The sequence below is a fragment of the Atractosteus spatula genome (assembly GCF_055471065.1).
Source record: "Atractosteus spatula isolate fAtrSpa1 chromosome 10 unlocalized genomic scaffold, fAtrSpa1.hap1 SUPER_10_unloc_3, whole genome shotgun sequence".
Taxonomy (NCBI): Eukaryota; Metazoa; Chordata; class Actinopteri; order Semionotiformes; family Lepisosteidae; genus Atractosteus; species Atractosteus spatula.
The window spans coordinates 1,042,573-1,065,301 of record NW_028296623.1 but is presented as its reverse complement, the minus strand read 5'-3'; the positions used below and the strand labels follow the sequence as shown (position 1 = coordinate 1,065,301).

Here is a 22,729-nt window from a genome sequence, read left to right as displayed (position 1 = left end):
CTTGTGTTTTGAAATCAATGTTTGGAGTGCTGGATATTGCTACAGTCCTCAAGGACTTTAAATGGGACAGATTTATGAATCCTCAAATCTCTTTACTATATGTACACACAGCTTTCTATTATTAAAATTGCAACCTATATATTCTGCTTCTTCAGCTAAAAGAGATAGTTATCACAGTGTTAAAATAAATCAGATTGTTTGGCTGACAGCAAATGCTGACCTTGTGGGCAATTTTACATGATTGAATGTTACACTTCCCAAAATTGTGCATTACCGTTTTTCTGTTTGAGTGATTCGCTAACACAGCATAACTTTCTAACTTGTCTTTATCCAGCTGTAAATCAGTAGTGATACTGGCTCCTGTTACTAAAATAAACATCACAATTAAAGATGTACCTTATGTAATTATTTGGATGTGAACATCCTAGTCGCACCATTCAATAGTGTTGGGATTGAAACTGAGAGGGAGACACAGTACAGACAGCCTTTGTTATGGTACAGTTTGTTATTGAGATTAGTAAGATTCAAATTAAGCTCATGAGCCTGGAATGGTTACCGGTGTTAAACTCTGCTGATTGATTTACTCTGCTGATGACTTTATGATCAGTTTTGTTTTGAGAAGGGATCCTTTCACTCACACGTTATCTGACTGAGATAAGAATGTGATGAAGACATCTAGGATGACCTTCTCACTTCCCGGACATTCTTGTATTTGACCTGAATTTGCACTGAGAAACCCCAAACCATCACATTTAGGGTTCAGCGGACATGTACAGTAGTTTGGACAATGTGCTCAGGAAACATGTTAGCCAAGCTCTCCTCTGTTCAGAGTTTTCCTCCAGTGGTCCGAACAGGAAACACATCTTCACTCCTTGGACATTGACTCGCCTCAGTCAATCTGGAGATAAAACTTTTCAGTGTTGATGAATTTCCTTGTTGGTGTGAAAGCCCAAGCCAAGAAGGACACAACCACTCATATTAAAAATGTGTACACGGAGCACAACGTAGTGGACGTGCAGCATACATTACTGTAATTATTACAGTATTATTGAGGTAGGGTGCAACATGTTAAATACTTTAATGGGCAGGACAGGACAGCTTCATCTCTCACTTCATCCTAATGGCCCAGGTCTCAGCTCAGATTGCTTCAGTTTAGCTCAGCACCTGAGACCCCAGAGTATTCTTTCCATTACAGGTGAGTCTGAGTGCTTCTCAGTCGAGGCTCAGAACAGCACCAACACCCACCTGAAAAATTCAGTAACACTGAAGAAAACCCGCAGGCATTAATATGTGGCCTTACACAATTCACAGGATTAGGAGACTCACTCTCATTACCTGAGCAGCGCGCTGAAAGAAAACTGTCTTTCTGACAGAAGCAGAGCAGTTTTAAACTTCTTAAAAGAAATGTCTGCTCACCTGTTCTTCATGAAACTGAAGCTACTGACAGAAAGAAGCAGCACGTTCGTACCAGTCAGCAAAACTGGGCCTGGTCAGTCCTGGGAAAGGAGACCAGCAAGGGGTGCTCTTCCCTGTGAAGCAGCATGTCCAGTCCAATGCCCCAGGCTGGTGACAGGGGACACAGTGTATCGTCTTATAAACCCAAGAAGATATTAGTATTAAAGGCAACAGACATCTCACTCGATTGATTTTAAAGTGCAAAGAATAAACTCTCAGAGAGCACAAGCTGGTACACAAATGTATCCTCTGTGTTCGTACTCTGACCACATCATTCTAAGTTACTAAGCCATTCAGGAGAGAAGCAGAAGGCACAACATCAATAATACCATATATACAACAAGAGGTTATTACTGGTACAAGAGCATTTTTGACACAGCATGTATTCCAGTTGCTCAGAGATGTCACACACTTTCACTGCAAACGTTCCACACAACAGACGTCTATCTTTTTCACAGATTGAGCCCTACACCAGGACTAAGTCTATTTACCCACTGGAGCTCCACAGGTGTGAGTCTGGTCAGTAACTGGATGGGAGACCTCCTGGGAAAAACTAAGGTTGCTGCTGGAAAAAGTGTTAATGGGAACAATAGGGGGCGCTCACCGTGTGGTCTGTTAACAATCCCAGGCCAAATTTCCATCTGACCTTTACCCATCATGGCCTCCTAATAACCCCCATCTCTGAACTGGCTTCATCACTCTGTTCTCCTCCCCACTAAGAGCTGGTGTGTGGGGAGAGGACTGGCGCACTATGGCTGCCGTCACATCATCCAGGTGGGGGCTGCACATTGGTGGTGGTGGAGGAGATCCCCATTACCTGTAAAGAGCTTTGAGTGGAGTTTCCAGAGAAGAGCTACAGTATATAAGTGCAAGCAGTTATTCATATTATTTAAAGGGCAGGTGCTGCACTTCAAAGATTAGTCAATGTCCCAACACCTCCCTCCGCTACTCTATGTGAACAGTAATACTCTCACCCTCCACAGGACACTAGATTGGAACTCAAGACTTTATTTTGATTTAATAGATACTGACTTTACTATTTGCCAATGAGAAATGAATTTGTTTTCTGCCAAGATAGTTGTCAACACCGTTACTTGATACCGATATTAACAAATGTTGTAGTCACTTTGTGTGTTCTCGAAATGTAATTATGGGACATGAAGTCAAACTCTGTGTTCAAGTGAAAACCTCCTGTGCTCCTTCTCTGTTCTCTGGCCCATAGTCTGATAAATTCTCATTTTATTGTCTGGTATTAGACCAAGGGCATTGGTGTGATGTGACTTCTAACAAAACAGATTAACTTCCTAAAGCAGCAAACAACTCCTAATAAAGTCAACAATTATAACTGTGAGGGTTTAATACTGACACGCTAACTGGACAGTTTACATTTATGTGAATAATACAGTATCTGGACGGAGGAGGAAATAAATACAATTAACTTTGTGTTTATATATACTGTAAATACAATTACATAATGGAGCTTTTAAATAATAAAAAGAGTGTTACACAAGAAATTTCAACACACCAGGCGCGATGGCAGTGTTTTGCTTTAAAACTTTAAAGCAAGTTTATTTTTCTCCGGAATTTCTCACAATAATTTCTCAGAATGAAAGGCTGAAAGTTTTTTATGCCCTGTTCTCGTTATAATGAAATTCGAAAGTGAAAGCAAAGTGTGACTATAAATCTCGAGAACGATCATCTCGTCTGTCACGTCCCCAGATCAGCTCCACAGCGGAGGATACAGGTGAGATGATCAATTTCAGACACAGCAATGCTCTCAGACAAGCAGGGGACGAGCAGATTGCTTTAAAGATATTTTGAGATATCCCTGCTTTAAATACTTCTGAGTTTACAGTCCAGGATTTAACACGCCCGGCAGGACAGACAAACGCCACTGTTAACTGCCATAATTCTGGTTTGTCGTGCAGTAGCTGTACTAATCTCCGTCTTTAAACAGAGGCGCTTAATACAACTGGCGAAGGCATTAACCTTGAATTAATACATTGGCACTAACTGCTGAATACCGTGCCCGATTCACACTTTAGACACTCTTCTCTTGAGTCACAACAGGTCTGGCAGCAAGAAGCACTTGGAAACCCGACGAGGGAAGGGGTTTTCCGATGAAGTATGAAGGTGCTGTGACAGTGTGATATCGATAAGAGGAGCGAGAAAGCGAGTGGAGATCTGGAAACCTCAGAGCGTCTCTGCAGAGGTAAAATTGTGCTCCTGCCCCCGATCCCATGAGCTCAGTTGCGCTAAAACGAGAAGTGTAAAGACAAAAATCAATTTACCGGAAAAACACACGTTTTATTGCTTTAAAGTATCTGATTTACTGCGAAAAGCAGGGTCTTCTGGATAAGTAAAGGGCTGCGTCACGTTTTTCTACTGAACATTTAAACTGTCCGGGAACTTCTCTTACATTTTCAAATGTATTCTTTACTGAAGGTACTTTACTGAATGTTTAACGACAAGAAGTCAATTTCTTCGAAATAAAGTAGTACGTCATGTTCACAAAATCAAACACGTAGAGCCTAATTCAACTCTACATAGTTAACTCTGAAAGAAAAGACCTTTCTTATTTTAGTTTCAAAAGCTTTGAAACGGCAAAAAACATCGTCGCTTCTCAAATTTCATATTAAAGATTAAAGATCGGACATCAGTTATTTCTCACTGTTTCTTGAAAAGCTTCTCTTTACATTTTAAAGCAAAGTTTTATTTGTTTTGTCCGTCTTAGCAGCATTTGTTTATAAAATGAACTCAAAGATGAACTGTTAGATATTTCAGTCCGATTTCAAATGAAAGATTAAGAATGTTGTATAATTACATATTTAGGACTCATTCAAAATCCTTCTTTGTGTAACTTCCATTACCACTGCATCCATTACAGAAAGAAGGAAGAATACTCTTAATCGAACATTAACCCCTATTTACAAAATTCAGAATAAAACGAAACACTCTGTGTGTGCTTCAAATAGTTTCTTGCTTTGTGCTTTGCAGATTCACTCATTAGTTCTTGTAGATCCAGTTTTCCAGCTATTTTGAGCTCTAGTGATATTGTGGCAAGTCCAGCAATATACTGGCTAAAGGTTAAAAGAGCGTGTAGAGCTACAGTATAAAACTGTTGGGAGAAGTGCGAGTTTATTTTCACAAGGCTCAGTAGCTCTTCAGCAGTGGAGTCCAAGACCAGAACAAGGTCCACTCACTTGGTTCTGCTTCTTCCATCTGCGCATGGCCAGTCTCTGTCTGCCTGCTGTCTCCAACTCCTCTCCTGTAATCTGTCACACACTCTTTCTGTGTGTAAAATGTTTATTCTTCATCATGATTAAGAAGACTTTTTGATCCTCTGTCTCTCGCAGCCTACCTACAGATACATACTGTAAGCAGCTCAAGTTATATCATTTGTTTTTTAATTTAATGACATTTTTACTCATCATTAAATGCATATTTTACCTGTAAATAAAGAATAATTCATACAGATGCAGCCATTCAAAATGCGTGAGGTATTTCGCGGCATACCCCGGTGGGCGTGTCGCAGTATCACGCGGTATGACGCAGTTAACGTGGTGTCACGTGGTTAACTATCCGGCGTCGCCTTGTAAAACCGCCAGGGGGAGCTTAACCTCTCATGTACAGCATTTGAGCCTTTAATTTTGAACTGTGTATTACAGCATGTTAATCATCAGTCATTAAAATGTTGGTATATTTTATGAAAGCAAGATTGCTCAGTTGGACAAAAGTACACAACCTACCTTTATCAGAAATATTTATGCATCAAAGCCTTTACTGAAGATATTACTAATAGTATTAATAATGGATGACTTTGGACAAGCTGTATACTCAAAGTATAATTTCTTTAGTACATTTGTACAAGCACTTGGAATCTGTCCAAGCCATACTTTGTCAGGCATTTTGTTTTACTTCAACGGGCATAAAAACTTCCTTGCTTTTAACAGGGCGTTTCATAATTTCTAACTACGAAAATGATTTAAAATGCGACACCTATCATTCAACTAGAGCTTAAAATATCACAAGGATCCTCAAGAGCACAGCAAAGAGTGTATTAAAAGACACTTGTATTTATCAACGCTTTCTTTTCCGTATACCAGATTTTATGGAACCACTTCAGAGGGGTGTCAGCCAGTCAGATTCCAGGAATTGGCACTTTAAAGGAAAAATACACACCGGTATTCCATTTCTCCCTAACGATTTTAAGCATCGAAGTATTTAACTAGCATGTGAAATAGCGTGTGAAAAAGTGGTAGTTTTAAGCTTTTCTGCTAATATAATATGGAATCGCGTATCTAAAGAATTTACGGTATTCGGTATTCGTGTGCTGTGACAGGGCTGTGTAGGGCTGTTTCGCCTGCCTGTTCATGCGAGCTGTCTTGTAGCCGACTGGTCTAGGTGCGTGACTACCAGCTGGCAGGTTGTGTGTTCAAATCCAGCTGGTGCTGGACTTTTCTTTTAACAAACATTTCTTCGAAAAAATAGAATAGCGATATTATGGACAATCAATTGACTTTTATATTTCAAAATATCGCAACATGATCGATATTTGCGATATTTTGAACATATCTTCCCTCCTGACAGCGGTTCCTGCTTCTATTGTGTGTGTGTGTGCAACAGAGTAAATTTTTATAGAGAAATGGAGGCTGGACAGTATGCGTTACAATATAAACATTTTTTATTGATTTAAATCTTGTTCTGATTTAAATCGCAAACGCGTGTTTAATTATGTGTTTTTTAATCATAATCAGGCTAATGCATTTCTACATTTTCTGTATGAACCAGCTTAGAGGTTCATACAGAAAGACAGCTTGTGTTTAAATTGAGTGTAAGGTAATTTATGCTTCTAAAGTCATGGTCAGCATTTATTATTGTACTGTGCTGTAAACTTTTTCTGTGCCTAGTCACATTATTTTATAGCGTTTTTATTGCGCTATTAAATCCGGTGGCGCTCTGTGTTAGTTTCCTGACTCCCATTATTTAAACTGCGACACTGATCATTCATCTCTAAATAAACTTTATTTTATATAGCGTTTTAAGCGAATAGGTAATTAGATTGCTCATAAACCTAATCGCTTTTTCTACATAAACACAGCGTGATTGCTCTCTGAAAATGCTTTTCCTTTATTTTTAAAGTAGGCTCAGATTTCAACTATAGATCGTATTATTATAAACTGTCTTGGAAAAATGTATTTTATGTAAACCATGTTTGCTATTAATTCATTTAAGGCTAAAATACGTTCATTGTCTTCCAATCGAGTCGAGTTGACATTGGAAGCCTGCCACACCTGGACTGTTAAACCAACACATTAGTACGTCGCCAGTATTGGCTTTAGTATTCCCCCCCTCTCCCCTCAATTCAATTCAATTCAAGGTGTTTTATTTGCATGACAGATGGGTACAAGCAGTGTTGGGTATGTATATTGTAACGCTTACGGCAGACAGGCACTGTGTAAGAGCCGGCGCACCAGAGCAGCGCACCGAGGGAGCGTCTGCATTTATAACTTAGTTTTTAAAATCAGTCAAGCAATATGAAGCATCTCCTTTTACTTAGTGCCTGAGCATAAAAAGAATAGGAGCATACTGCAACGCGTGTGAAGTCCATAAACAATATTAATTTTGGAACTTAAACATACAGTATATGGCTGGTCTCGGTACTTTAAAGAAAACATACACACCAGTATTCCATTTCTCCCTAAACATTTTAAGCATCGAAGTCTTTAACTAACGCGATACTGGAGTCAACAAGCATACTTTTAGAATTTGATTAAAAGGGAATATAATATGGAATCGCGTATCTCAAGAATTTAAAGACCAGACAATCGCAAACGCATTTTCAATAAAATTATTTTATTCATTCAGCAGTTTGTGAGAGGGACATCCAGCAGGGAGAGACACACACACCGGTTTTCATTGACAAAATTGGTTTTTTTCAATTCCTCTTGTCTAACAGGAATCTGATATTTACACCCGGCGCGGCACCGAGGGAGCGTCTGCATTTATAACTTAGTTTTTAAAATTAGTCAAGCAATATGAAGCATCCCCTTTAACTTTTAAGTCCCTTACTGTATTTTTGTATTATATTCCCTATTAATCAAACTCTAAGAGTATGTATCGGCTTGTCAGTCAGGTCTTTTTTTCTCTATTTCAATTGTCGTTTACACATGCACGACTTTAAAAGCTAGCAAGACAGGTTTCGATTCACATTAGCTGGCGAGCCTTGTTAAAAAAACTAATGATAATGTGACATGCCACTGTTTGTTCATGAACAAAGTTATACTGAGATTTCCTTAGATACGCGATTAAAAAATAAATAAAAATTTGAATCTCCTGCGGAACACATTCCATAAGAATCAGCGGTTCTACAATATATCTTATATATTATAATATATCTACAATAAATCTTGTGACTTTTGAAATTTACTGGGGGTGGACCACGTCTGTAAATTTCGATGGGTCCAGAGGCAAAAGTGCCTTGCCTTGCAATCTCCGGGAAACCATTAGTACGATGGTGAATCGGAGATTCTCAACCCTTGGTGCGTACGACTGGAAAAGAATTCGTGATCGGATCAACGAAATGCTTCGTAGGAGGAGGCGGTCTTTTCCTCTTGTCTAACAGTCTGTCCACAAACAAAACATTCCTGTTAGACAAGAGGAATTGAAAAAAACCAATTTTGTCAATGAAAACGAGTGTGTGTGTCTCTCCCTGCTGGATGTCCCTCTCACAAACTGCTGAATGAATAAAATAATTTTATTGAAAATGCGTTTGCGATTGTCTGGTCTTTAAATTCTTGAGATACGCGATTCCATATTATATTCCCTTTTAATCAAATTCTAAAAGTATGCTTGTTGACTCCAGTATCGCGTTAGTTAAAGACTTCGATGCTTAAAATGTTTAGGGAGAAATGGAATACTGGTGTGTATGTTTTCTTTAAAGTACCGAGACCAGCCATATACTGTATGTTTAAGTTCCAAAATTAATATTGTTTATGGACTTCACACGCGTTGCAGTATGCTCCTATTCTTTTTATGCTCAGGCACTAAGTAAAAGGAGATGCTTCATATTGCTTGACTAATTTTAAAAACTAAGTTATAAATGCAGACGCTCCCTCGGTGCGCTGCTCTGGTGCGCCGGCTCTTACACAGTGCCTGTCTGCCGTAAGCGTTACAATATACATACCCAACACTGCTTGTACCCATCTGTCATGCAAATAAAACACCTTGAATTGAATTGAATTGAGGGGAGAGGGGGGGAATACTAAAGCCAATACTGGCGACGTACTAATGTGTTGGTTTAACAGTCCGGGTGTGGCAGGCTTCCAATGTCAACTCGACTCGATTGGAAGACAATGAACGTATTTTAGCCCTAAATGAATTAATAGCAAACATGGTTTACATAAAATACATTTTTCCAAGAAAGTTTATAATAATACGATCTATAGTTGAAATCTGAGCCTACTTTAAAAATAAAGGAAAAGCATTTTCAGAGAGCAATCACGCTGTGTTTATGTAGAAAAAGCGATTAGGTTTATGAGCAATCTAATTACCTATTCGCTTAAAACGCTATATAAAATAAAGTTTATTTAGAGATGAATGATCAGTGTCGCAGTTTAAATAATGGGAGTCAGGAAACTAACACAGAGCGCCACCGGATTTAATAGCGCAATATAAACGCTATAAAATAATGTGACTAGGCACAGAAAAAGTTTACAGCACAGTACAATAATAAATGCTGACCATGACTTTAGAAGCATAAATTACCTTACACTCAATTTAAACACAAGCTGTCTTTCTGTATGAACCTCTAAGCTGGTTCATACAGAAAATGTAGAAATGCATTAGCCTGATTATGATTAAAAAACACATAATTAAACACGCGTTTGCGATTTAAATCAGAACACGATTTAAATCAATATAAATGTTTATATTGTAACGCATACTGTCCAGCCTCCATTTCTCTATAAAAATTTACTCTGTTGCACACACACACACACAATAGAAGCAGGAACCGCTGTCAGAAGGGAAGATATGTTCAAAATATCGCAAATATCGATCATGTTGCGATATTTTGAAATATAAAAGTCAATTGATTGTCCATAATATCGCTATTCTATTTTTTCGAAGAAATGTTTGTTAAAAGAAAAGTCCAGCACCAGCTGGATTTGAACACACAACCTGCCAGCTGGTAGTCACGCACCTAGACCAGTCGGCTACAAGACAGCTCGCATGAACAGGCAGGCGAAACAGCCCTACACAGCCCTGTCGCAGCACACGAATACCGTTATTAAATTCTTTAGATACGCGATTCCATATTATATTCCCTTTTAATCAAATTCTAAAAGTATGCTTGTTGACTCCGGTATCACGTTAGTTAAAGACTTCGAAGCTTACAATGTTTAGGGAGAAATGGAATACTGGTGTGTATTTTTTTCTTTAAAGTACCAAGACCAGCTATATACTGTATGTTTATGTTCCAAAATTAATATCGTTTATGGCCTTCACACGCGTTACAGTATGCTCCTATTCTTTTTATGCTCAGCTACTAAGATTTCCCTTCAGTGGTAAAATTCAATATCTACAACGGGCACAGTAAAGACGTTTACAGTAAGTCTTTCTACAACAGACCAACGGACCATGAGTGCCCCTGTCGGTCAACCAATCACGCACCGCGGTATTTTGCGTCATCGCGCGTCACGATGCATGACGCCGTAGCCAATTACCTGCGGTACGTGTCTGTGCCGTGCACTTTGAATGGCTGCATCTGTAACTACACAGCCTGACGTAGCTAAGGTTTAATAACACTATCTCATTTTGGATTTATAAATCTGAAACTCACGATGTCTGTATTCTGTATGTAGTAATAACACAGGCAGCGCTGCAATGAGCGGTTGGAGGTGTATGAGCTCTTGGGAGAGGAGTGACAAAGCACACAGCAGGAAATCCATAGCTTTGGTCTTGTAACCATATTTGATATATCAGTAAATTCTCATAAATGTATAGACATTTCTTCTTATTCATATTTGCTGCACACATTAATTGAAATAAAGGCATCTGTTATTTCATTTAGCATTCTAAAATACGCTTTTATATATTTTGTTACATTGACTTTTTAAAACAAGTTTTTCTGCTCAAATTTGGCACTTTGGTGTCCGCCTACAGTATATGGACAGGCTACCCATGGCCCTAACGATGTCTCAGCACCTGTAGTTTTCCTTTACTGACTGTGGTTGGGATGTAGAGGGGAGATCACACCCTTCTAAAGCCACCTACAGGATTTTCCTGTTTTGTTTTAGGAGGAAAATTTATGGAATTACTTTGTCGTCAATTTTACAACCTTTTTTCTTCTGTGCTGAGTAATTAGATACAATGCAGACTAAGGATTGAGATAGACTCAGGTGGGAGTACTGAGTAAGTCAAGTCCTGGCAGCCAGGTAAACCATCAACAGAGTGTAGTTTATAATAAACCAATAATATATCTATCAAAAGTGAAGAATGTTTTTAGAGCATAACAGACATTTTACATATTACTTGTTTATGATATCACTGATATTAACAATTGCATTTTTGGCTGAACGTGTTGAACCCCAAACCCCCCAGAGGCAATTTCCATCTGCCCTAAACATCTTCAATCACCTTGGAAAGTACAGAAGTTCAAGCCTGATTCAGGGTTTGAATTCAAGGTTACTCCTTGCGAATGAAGTCTGAAACTTCAGCTTCTGTCTTACTCTGTACACACAATAGAAAAACATGTCCCAAAGAGAAATGACAAACGCTTTTCATTTTTTTTTCAAAAGATAATTTGTCTTAGACAGGTTTTAGCACATGTGTGTCCCCAGTTGTTTTACTTTTAAATACAAAGACAAGTTAATCAGAGCCGTCTTGCACATTCAAGTCTACTTTGGCAATTTTACATAACCTCCTGCCAAACCAATGCCATTTTTAAAAATATGAGCTTTAAGAGAATCTGTAAGGGATTTTGACTCTTTGCATTGACTCAAACTGGTCATATAGAAGATATTAGGGCTTAAAATGTACTCATTGTTAAATTAAGCAAAGCACTGCCACCACATTGTAGAGAAAACATTTTAAGTATTGTGGTTTTAATTAAGCATGAATAATACATTTAAATATAAATGTAAATATATTTACAAAATAAACTATGTACAGTAATTAGAGGTGAAACACAGAGATCTGTAAATTCAAACAGCAGTGCTCCTATTACAGATCCCTGTGGTCCCTCACTAATTATATCAACCCAATTTAGTATCACCCCTTGTCTGTACCCTGTTTCCTGTCTGGTAACAAATTCTTCCACATACTGCCCGCGAAAGACTTTTATTATAATAATATAATTTTGTGGATAGTGAAATAAAAATATATTCCTTATGTTAATATTATATCAATCATGAATTTTCCCTATATTATATAAGATGATATTAGATGATATTTTCCCATTCAGCTGATCTAATCGATAATCTGTCTGTGAGCTTAACCTTTAAAATATGCAGATTTTGGAGGTCTTGAAGTCGGCCCATTGTCAGTGAGACCATTCAGCTCTGTTTTCTTTTTGGCTTGTAATTTCTTTACCCTTTTTTCTTTTTCTCTGTCTCCTTCAAAGCTATGGGTCCCCTGCCTTCTCCAGAGAGTCTCCTTCCACTGGCAGAACTTGGCATTATTTCTCTCCAATTCCAACAGCTGTATTCAAGCCAGTCTCTCTGCTGCATCAAGGCAGCTTTTTCCCCAACGTCCTATTATTTCACACAGCTCCATTTTCAATCAGCCTACCTTATTACTTCATCATCTCTCAATAAAACCTCGCTCCCACCCAGCCTTCCTGAAGAGGCTCCGCTGTGAACCTGCACTTGCAGCTGGGCTTGTCATTAAGCACTGCCCTGAGATCTCAAGGCCCACTGCATAACAAATATATTAAAGAATAATACATTAAGATAGCATTATCATTAATAACTTATATGAAATAGCTGGCCAGGATCCCTGCCCTCCACCCATAATGACACAAATCAGCAGTTAAAGATTAAAGTTAAAGTTAAAGAGGCAAGGCAGACTCTGTGAATCACAGTAACATTGAAAACCATTGCACTTCATACTTTCCTCAGGCAAACAATGTACACACCTCGGGTTTACGTAATATGCGATATAGGTAATCTCGGACTTGTGCAAATGATTCTAAAATGTCAGGAGCAAACATGCCGAGTTGTGAACATTTTGCGTTACTCATCTACATTAGCAGGGCTGCCGCCTTGCGGTGATCTTCTCTCCCCCTCAGCCTTCTGTCTTGCTTTGTACTTGCTACCGATTGGTAGCTAAAAGAACTTTCACACTTTTTGAAACATTTTCTTGTGTTTGTGAGTTCAGTGATATTGTACTCATGACTGGAAAGAGGCAAACAGGTGCTAAGCACAACCCATGCGCAAACGCAGGAAAATTGATTTAGAAATGAAAGAGAAAATGAGAAAGAAATATGAAGGTGGACAAAACTTATCAGCAATAGCTCGTGAACTCGGTTTCTCAGTGTCTACAGTGAATACAATTGTAAAGGATGCTGCCCATATCAAAGAACATGTGAAAGGATCTGCCCCTTTAAAGTCAACAATAATAACAAAACAGTGTTCTGGTGCTATTTATGAAATGGAAAAATTATTAATAATGTGGATGGAAGATGTGTCCCGTTAAGCCTAATGATTATGCAAGCGAAGGCTAGAAGTCTTTACGAAGACATAAAGGGAGAATATCTCAATGCTTCTCAATAATTTCTGGCAAGTAGTGGTTGGTTTCATCGTTTTAAGAATCGCGCTGGTCTTCATAATGTTAAAGCGAGGCTGTTAGTTGTCATGCTGGAATATTTTATTGTTTAAATATTTTTTTCTGTTTTTTAAATTTTATAGTACATTGCATTCATAATTATTGAACTTCATTTTGTCTGTTTGCTTCATATGAAAGAAACTGACAGAAATAACATCTAAAACATGTTCACTGACACATCGATGTACTATACAGTACACATGTATGCATAGCATGTGGGGTGTGATAATGGGTGGGGGGTCACTTTCGACTTATGTAAATCTCTAGTAAATTTCCGAATGTAACTCGAGGTTTGTCTGTATTTCCTCTACTTTGTGATGAGCTTGACTTAGCTCTGCCTGAAAACACAGTGTAGTTTTTAAAATAAATTCTGGAGAAAAAGAGGGACCCAGAACCCAGGACCTCTTCTCGGCCCAGAAAAATTTGTGACCCAAAACCTCGTTCTTACAGTTTTATCTTCTCTTGTCTTTTTCTGATAAACTAGCACAAGATGGAAAACCCAGAGGAAACTTTCAGAGAGATAATGGACGAGGTGAGACAGGGTCTTACAGAGCTTCAGAAGCTGCGCAAGGGAGGCAAAGACCGGAACAGTACTGAGGTGAGAGAACTGGAAGACAAGATTCGCTCGGCCCTTGACGTTCCTCAGGAGTGCTGGTTACCTGCTGGAGAGTCTCTAAAGGAGCTGGTGGAAAATCTGCACCAACTGCTCCATCTTCTGGAAGACTCTTCCCTGTCTCACCCTGGCAATGTTCCTGATGAGAAGGTGTTAAGAAGTGCATCTGGAGGTCTGGCTCTGCAGGGAGTCTACTGCACTGGGGCTGTGGAGGACTTGCTGGAAAAGAGAGAGCAGCTCATTGAGGTTCCTGAGGGCTTCTCACTGCACAGACCCCAGCACAGCTCCCTTTACGAGAAGGAGGAGTTTTCATCCTATAAATCACAGACTCTTTTCCAGAAGACCATGGAAAAGCTTGGCTATACTTTCAGCTGCTCAATAAAAACTGGGATCAAGATGCTCTCTGTGGAAAACACAACAGAACTATCCTGCTCCTACCCTGAAGAGTCCTTTGTGTTGAAAACAATGTACAATTATGTCCCACTGGCATCCAGCTTTATTGAGAAGGAGAAACTGAAGCTGTCAAGTGCTGCCATGAGAGACCTCAGAGACATAGAAGCAGTGCTGATCAACAGTCATGAGGGTGACATGACCCCTGTTTTAATGGACAGAGTTGGTGCGTTTTTCAAGAGATTTGGCTCCCACGCTAACCAGGGTCCTCTTCACTTTGGTGGGCTGTTCTGGTGGAAGGCCTGTGCTGAGGGGGTCAGCAGCAGTGAAGTCACAGAGATGAACAGCCTGACATCTGAAGTCCTTAATATCTATGTTGGTGCTGGATACCGTAGAGCTAAATCCCGTCCAGCAAGAATGAGAAGTTGCATACCGAATTTAACATCTTCCATTATCCCTTGTTACTTTACCTGTAAGAAAAACCCACAGACCGAAGTGAACATGTCTGCATCAAAGCTGAAAGGATCCTTTACTTGGAACTACAGTGAAACCCAGATGAGCAGGGTGCAGCTCTCTGTCTCTAAAACTGGGGGTCCTGCTGAAACTCACAATCACCTGCAGTGGAAATGTGCTCTGGTCAGCAGTAACAGGACCTGGCAGCTGATAGACAGAGGAACCAGGCTGATTGCTGTGTGGGACATCATCCTGTCTGCTCACACTCAAGACTTCACAGACCCTTTCAGACTGAGCTGCAGCCTGCTGGAGGCCTACAGAAGGATCACAGGGCAGGACGCATGCCTGATGTCAGGAGAGAGGGAGCTCTCGGCACAGAGAGAGGCTGAGGAGCTGATTCAGACAGTAAAGAACTGGACTGTGTCCAACAGTGAACAGAATCTGACAGAACTGCTGCAGTTCAAGAGTAAACTGAGAGAAACAACAGGGTCCCACAGAATCTGGCTTCAGACCTGTCTCTCTAACAGGGTCATGCAAGACGTTTTACTGAAAGTTGTTAAAAAGCAGAAACATGAGGAAGCCGTAAATCTGAGAAAGATGATGCGCTATCTCATGGAGCCTCACCTGTACATGGTAAAAAACTTCCTGAACAGAGCTGAAATCATGGAGTGGGTCTACCAGGCTGAGGAGGAAATACACAAAGTTGTTTCTGTTTCTGAATTCTCTGAACTGGTGGAAATCCTGAAGCAAACTAAAGAGGAATTATCAGATTCTACATTCACACTCAATGACTCTGTAAACGTGTGTGAGGCCAAGATCAAAGCCACTTCTATCATATCCTTCTCCCTGAATTCCCTTCGACAGACTTTAACACATAATAATGAGGAGGAAGCAGAGCTGCTGGTACTTTCTATCATCACTCCTCTAGGATACAACTCAAAGAGCAAAACTTTCAGTCATCTTCTGAGCTGGAAAGACATTGAATTTTTAGAGAATGAGCTGCAGAAGGCTTATGACAAGTACTGCTCTCTGAAAGAACAAGACCCTACAAGAGCTCAGGCCTACTTAGTGTTGACAGCTCTGATTGTATCCAGAGATGAACAGCCAGTCTCCTCACAGGACAAGGGAAGGCGACTGCAGTTCCTGAAATCACAGCTGAGGGTCAAAATGGCTCCTGATGTTTCCTCAGCAGTAACTTCTGCAGATGGATACCCAGACTGGGAAAGACTTCAGCAAGACCTCAAGTCTGTTATTGACAAGGAGGATAGAAAAAGGAGTACAGAAGATATTATGAAAGACCTGAAGAATTTAGCTACATCTCGGGAGATTATTTTCTCAGAGCAATATCACTCAGGTTGTAATCTGACTCAGCCTTCAGTACAGGTTGGCTGTTTCCCAAACACAATGGAAGAACAATTCAGTAAGGCTTTTATGAACTTGCTACAGAAACTCGGGCTCAAGAATTCATATCATAGTAGGCTGAAGAAAACCAATGTCCTCGTTATCAACAGTTTGTCATGCAGTGTCACCCAACCTCAAATGGAGAAAGAGCTGTATGTTCACTATCTCTACAAGCTCATGATGTTGGACTACAGTTACAGGACCTTGTTCCTTAAAGATCACAAGACTGACTCTGCTGGCAGTTTTCTGATGAAAGAGAAATCAACCGATGACACAACAGGCAGTGATGACTTTTTCAGTCTTGTAGTCCAGAGTTCCACTACACGCAACAGCACTTCTGAAGAGTCTTACAAAGAGGACATCTATCAAGAGTCACATAGTCACCCCATGGACATCCACATGGCTGTGTTCCACTGCTCTGATGACTTCCTGAGAGCGTTCCTCTTCACCAAGCTCTCCACCTGTCAGTTTGCCTTACCCCTCCTCGTGCCCAGCCCTGAGACTGGGGCATTGGAGTTCCCTCTGTGGGCCTTGAGGCAAGTCAAGAGGTCCTGGTGCAGTAAGGAGTCCTCAGAGAGAGGCAGCTCTGTGAAACACAACTGCAGGGACATGTTCAACACTCCAGTGCCAACTGTGTCCTTCATCAGGTTGGGATCATCCTCCGTCTCCAAATCCCAGATCCTGAACAGCATCATCAGCCCCAAGAGACACAGTGTGTTTTTCCACCGACACTGCAATGAAAGTTCCTCACACTGCCTGCTCATGGATGGGGTGGTGGAGATTGCCTGGTACTGTCCAGGAGGCAGGAAGGACGACATGTTCAACAGCTGTGTGGCTTTCCTGAACCTTCACGGCGACACCAGCAAACACCCAGAGCAGCTGCAGTTTCTCCAGGAGGTCAGCACTGTCAACATACTTCTGATCTCAGAGTCTCCACTGGAGGGAGAACAGAAGAAGACAGCTGATGCTCTTGTCAACTCTCCTGTCCCCCTGATCTGTCTGTTTGCTGGACAGAGTAAAGTTCCTCCAGGAAACAATCCAACCAAGGTGAGACTGGCAGCCAAGAACAGGGGAGAAGCACAGCTGAATAAAGAAATAATATCGAACATCAAACACTGCATCTCCACTGTGAACAAGACCTCCAGCCTGCAGACATACTTACAGGCAGCGAGACGACAGAAGTTCAAGGTGGATGAAGACGAATTCTGTACAGAAGGGAAGAAAAAGGCCCAGGTTTTGCTGCACCTGTTGAAAGAGAAGAGATTATCCAACCTAAAAGAGACTCTGTTGCCTCTGCAGGGTGAGCTGTGGCACAGGTGGTGCATGAAGGACAAAGAACAGTATCGTCTGAACAGTAAAGTGAATAAAAGTATTGAACAGCAGAGGAGTGAGATCAGAGCTGAGAAAAAAACCCTCCGTCTTGAACAGCTGAAGAGAGCTTTCCCTCTCCATGACTTTATGAGATCCTTCCTAGAGCGTTTAACTTCTGCAGATCCACAAGACACCAAGCTGTTCATGCTGCACTGGCTGGGGATGTATCTAGATGAACTGACCTCAGACACGCTAAGTGAACTTCAGGAGAAATACCACTCCACATGGACAACACTGAGACTGAAAGAGAAGAGTAAGGACAAGGAGCAGGAAATGAAACTGCAGAAGGAACTGAACACAATATCTGAACAGATTAGTGCTGCTACTCTCGGACTTCAACACCTCATGAGAGAAACCGCTCAGCTGTATGAGACTGTTCAATCAGAAGGACAGAGTCTAAAAGAGTACAAACAGTTTGTCAGTGTCCTTCCTGATGTTGGAGCAGAGATGCTGATTTCAGGACAACCTCTGGAGCTGATGGACGGAGATGCTGCCCATGTGCCCCTGGTGTGGATTGAGGCCATCCTGGACAAACTCACTGAGAGACTTGGAGACAGAAAGGTGTTTGTTCTCTCTGTGCTTGGAGTACAGAGCTCAGGAAAGTCCACTCTGCTGAACACGATGTTTGGGATGCAGTTTACAGTGAGTGCAGGCAGGTGCACCAGGGGAGCGTTCATGCAGTTAGCGAGAGTGAGTGAGGAGGTCAGAGCCCAGCTGCAGTATGACTTTGTCCTAGTGGTGGACACTGAGGGGCTTCGGTCACCAGAGCTCAGTAATAAAACCTCACTGAGTCACGATAATGAGTTAGCAACTTTTATTATCGGGATTGCTGACATGACTGTAATCAACATCATGGGAGAGAATCCCTCTGAAATGCAGGACATTCTCCAGATCTGTGTCCAGGCATTCCTGAGAATGAAGTCTGTTCAGATTAAACCAAGTTGTATTTTTGTGCACCAGAATGTTGCAGAAGCTTCAGCAAATGACAAGAATATGGAGGGAAGGAGGCGTCTCCAGGAGAAACTGGATGAAATGGCCAGCATTGCTGCCAGGGAGGAAGACTGTGAAGTTACTGGCTTCAGTGATATAATCCAGTTCGATGTGGAATCACAGGTTTTCTACTTCAAACAGCTTCTGGAAGGAGACCCTCCGATGGCTCCTCCCAACCCCTCCTACAGCCAAAACATCCAGGAGCTGAAGATGAAGCTCCTCAGTGTCGCTCAGTGGCAGCCGGGAGTGAAGTTTCTCTTGCTGTCAGAGTTTAAATTACGGATCAGAGATCTCTGGAACGCACTGCTGGCGGAGAACTTTGTCTTCAGCTTCAGAAACACCATGGAAATGTTGGTTTACAGTAAACTGGAGGAGAAGTATGGACAGTGGTCATGGAAGATGAGGAGACAAGCCCTGGAGGTACAGAACAGACTGAGAAACCAAATTAACAATAATAAAGTTCAGGCTGTGACATCAATAGATCTGTTGAATGAATTTAATGAGGTCTACAGCACTCTGACAGCTGAAATAGAAAAGTATTTTAAAGAGGAAAAATACCAGGAGATCTTGATTAAATGGAAGGTGAACGTTGATAAAAGACTCCAGAGCCTGAGGAATGAGCTCATTGAAGAAACCCAAAAGCAGAGCAATGAACTGATCAGACAGAAGAAATGTCGATCGGAGCTGGACAGGAAGAAATCAGAATACGAAGCAGAACTGATTAACATGAGCAAAGACCTGGCATCCAGACTAAAGAAGAAGAAGCCCAGTGATAAGAAAGTGGAGGAGGAGTTTGACACACTCTGGGTGAACTGGGTGACCAGAGTGTCCTCAGAGCTGCCCTCTGAGGAACAGCTGAATATCAGAGCCACAGTGCAGAACATCCTGCTGGAGAAATTCAAGAACCAGGGAGATGTCACCAACAAGATTGTGAACAGAGAGGAGATCTTCCAGTTCAATAAGATGAAACACATCAAACAATGCTGGAGAAGATCTGTATGGAACACAGTTACTTTTCAAGACCCACAGTGGGAATCTCATGGGAATGAACTCACTCAACAAATACAGAGAGCTGTAAATAAATACATTGACAGGAGAGAAGAGGAGAAAGTAGATTTCAATGACAACTTCATTCATGAAATCCTGGGGCTGATAAAAAGTAACATAACTGATTATGAAAAGTCTACAAAGCAAAATATATTCACAAAAGAGTACGAGTTTGAACTGTCTGTCTATCTGTGCTTTACTGCATCACCGCATTTTGAGAAACTACACACAGCCTTCAGGAGAGCCAATGATCCTCTGATTTACCTCAAGAGTAAGAGGGATCAGTACCTTTACTGTTTTAAGAACTTCTGTAAAGGAGCCTCATCTGTCACATTCTTTGTAGATTTTCTGTGCAGATGTCTCAAACCAGCGATCCAGCAGGCAGCGTGTGATAAGACCTGTATCCAGATCACAGATGAAATGAAATCTAACTCCTGGGCTTTCAGTGGTAACAGATCCAACCTGGAAAACCACATTCTGAGACACCTCGCTGAGCAGGAGGACTTTGACTCCTATATGGAATATATCAACCATCCAAAGGATTGTTTTGAGAGGTTTATAAGGGAGTGTGTTGAGAGATACTGTAGAGACAACAGAGAACAACTGAGAAGGATGTTTAATACCAATTTGAGTGATCTAGCAGGATGGATTAAAACAGTGAACACTAATGTCACTGCAGCTGTGAGAGAGAGACATGGTGGCGCCACCTTGTGGCTGGATGAGTTCTGTGCAGCACTCAGTGATCATATGGAGCTCCCCAGACAGGACTTCAGAAACATTGAAAAGGAAGACATCAGAGACCTGCAGTTCCTCAAAGAAACAATGGCCAGATCACTTGATGAGATACTGGAACATCTTCAGAAAGAAAGCAGCAGCACACCTGACCTTGACATAAAGATGTTCAGACGCAGACCTGATGAGATTCTGTGTGAGGCGCTCAGTGGGTGTTGGGAACAGTGTCCCTTCTGTAAAGCCATCTGCACAAACACCATCCCTGGCCATGAGACTGACCACAGTGTCCAGTTTCATCGTCCTGCAGCTCTGGCTGGTTGGCATCGCCATGGTACTGATGAACTTGCTATTGATTTTTGTACCACCTTAGTCAGCAGTGACAAGAGTTTCTATCCTACTTGGAAATCTACTGAAACTGTTCGCTACAAGAACTACAGAGCAGCAGGTGCTCCTTACAGCAGGTGGAGCATCACCCCAGATAACAGTGAACAGTCCTACTGGAAATGGTTCATCTGTACTTTCAGGTCACAGCTGGAGAGGAAATTAAAGCTTAAATTTGAAGGTCGTGGTAAAATTCCCAATGAGTGGAAAACAATTGGAAAGAGCTCTGCACTGAAGGAACTGAAATAACTACATTTGAAAAAGAAAAAAAATGCCATTGTTAACATACATTTTAAAGTTTAACATTTCATATAAAATGTTTCTTGGTCTTTAAAAACTGTCTTTTTGTATAAACTGATACCTGCGTAAAAATGAAGTGAAAATTTAAGTCCAATATCAAACAAACAGTCCTACAGGAAGTGGTTCATCTGTACTTTTAGGACAAAGATTGAGTAGGAATTTGGACTGAAATTCACAGATTTGGGTAAAATCCCTGAAGACTGGGACAGAAGCACAAAGGAGGCAACCCTGAGAGACAAGCAGTAAACCCACATCAGTGTAAATATTTAGGTATTCAGGGACACCGATGTTCAACCTGACTTAGTGGGATTATGGATCGATCCTTTCAGGAGCTCACCTCATATAGTATCGTCACGCTCCTCAGTAACAAATCTGGTTATTAATGAACAAATGAAAAGCTCTCTGGGTAAGATGGTAACATACTGTATGACCTTCAGATTGATTTAAAATTGAGGTTCCAAAAAGAGAACGGTCTCCCAGTAAAACTATTTTAGTACTAGAATGTCACAGAAAGCTCTCACTTACCATTTAGACACTGAACAATCACTGAGTAACTGCAGATTTCAGCAACTACGGTGGTATATTTTAACATTAAATTGCTGTATTTTGAAGCTATGGGTGTGTGTCTATATCCACAGGAAATCACAGCATCTGCTTTTGTACTACATCAGGGGTTTTCTGTGTAGGAAAATTCTTATATTTACTGTACTGATACATTCTTAAACCCTTTGGTTTGTAATTAATGGAAACAGATTAAAATAGGAAAAAAAAATAAAATACTACAATAGAAACACAACACGTTGAAATGGTAATTGAAAATTGGTGAAAATTGGTAACAAAACTTTCTTCTGCTCCTGTACTGACAAATGGGATAATTACTGCTTCTAACTAAAATATCTAATAAAGGAAATCACAATCAAATGTGACAAACTGTATCTTTTTACAAGAATAAATAACATGGTGACATTTCACTTGTGTTGTTTTCTTTATTTCAAACTGTTTGTTGTTAATGTTATTAATCTGGTTTGATATAAAATAATATATCACACCAGATTAATCTGCCAGTACAGCTCCAATCAGCGATTCTGCAGTGTGAGAGAAGACATTAAATACTTTCTTCACTTTCACTCAAATTACACTACAGGTCCAGACCACTAAAACCCCCCACAATGGTCAAATTATCAGGATCCCTACTTAAAGAACATAAAGTGTTCTGACAAAGCCTGAAATGAAATAAACAAACATGCACCATACAACTTCAACACCTCAATAGTTCTGTTTTTTCAGCTGACACAGTAATGAGCACAGAGCTGTAAACTGTAGCTGCTCCACAGAGGGCAGAAATACACACATTATTAAATCTTGTTTTCAGCCTTTTATACCTGCTACATCTTAGTGGCAGGGTAGTGCTGTGGTTAACATCGCTGCCTGGCTTCAGTTCCTGGGGGACTGTCTGTGTGGAGTTTGCATGTTTGTGTTCACTGGGGTTTCTTCCTACAGTCCCAGTCTCTTGCTGGTGGGTTCATTGGCTTGCGGGAAAATTGGCCCTGGTGTGAGTGTGTGTGTTTGTGTGTCTGTGTGTACCCTATGATAGACTGGCATCCAGACTAGGGTGTGTGCCGTCTTCCGCCCATTGCTTGACAGGACAGACTCTGGCTCTCCTGCGATCCTGGCTTCAAAAAAGTATAGATATAAAAACCAATTTTATTTCTAATGGTAACCACCCCACATAGAAATACCTACATAGTGCAGATGAGTTTCTTCTTGTCT

At 40.8% G+C, this 22,729-nt stretch overlaps 1 protein-coding gene and 1 long non-coding RNA gene across 2 annotated transcripts; both read left to right on the top strand.

Annotated features, from left to right (window-relative positions):
• Positions 1-3,122: 3,122 nt before the first annotated feature.
• LOC148812394 (uncharacterized) lies at positions 3,123-13,867 on the top strand. Its single transcript, XR_016086342.1, has 3 exons — positions 3,123-3,199; positions 3,526-3,667; positions 13,766-13,867. It is a non-coding gene; the product is annotated as an uncharacterized LOC148812394 (long non-coding RNA).
• A 492-nt stretch (positions 13,868-14,359) lies between these two features.
• LOC148812393 (interferon-induced very large GTPase 1-like) lies at positions 14,360-21,958 on the top strand. The gene has a single exon (XM_088908616.1). It carries the CDS (start codon positions 14,360-14,362, stop codon positions 20,906-20,908), a length of 6,549 nt encoding a protein of 2,182 aa, XP_088764742.1. The 3' UTR covers positions 20,909-21,958.
• Positions 21,959-22,729: the final 771 nt, after the last annotated feature.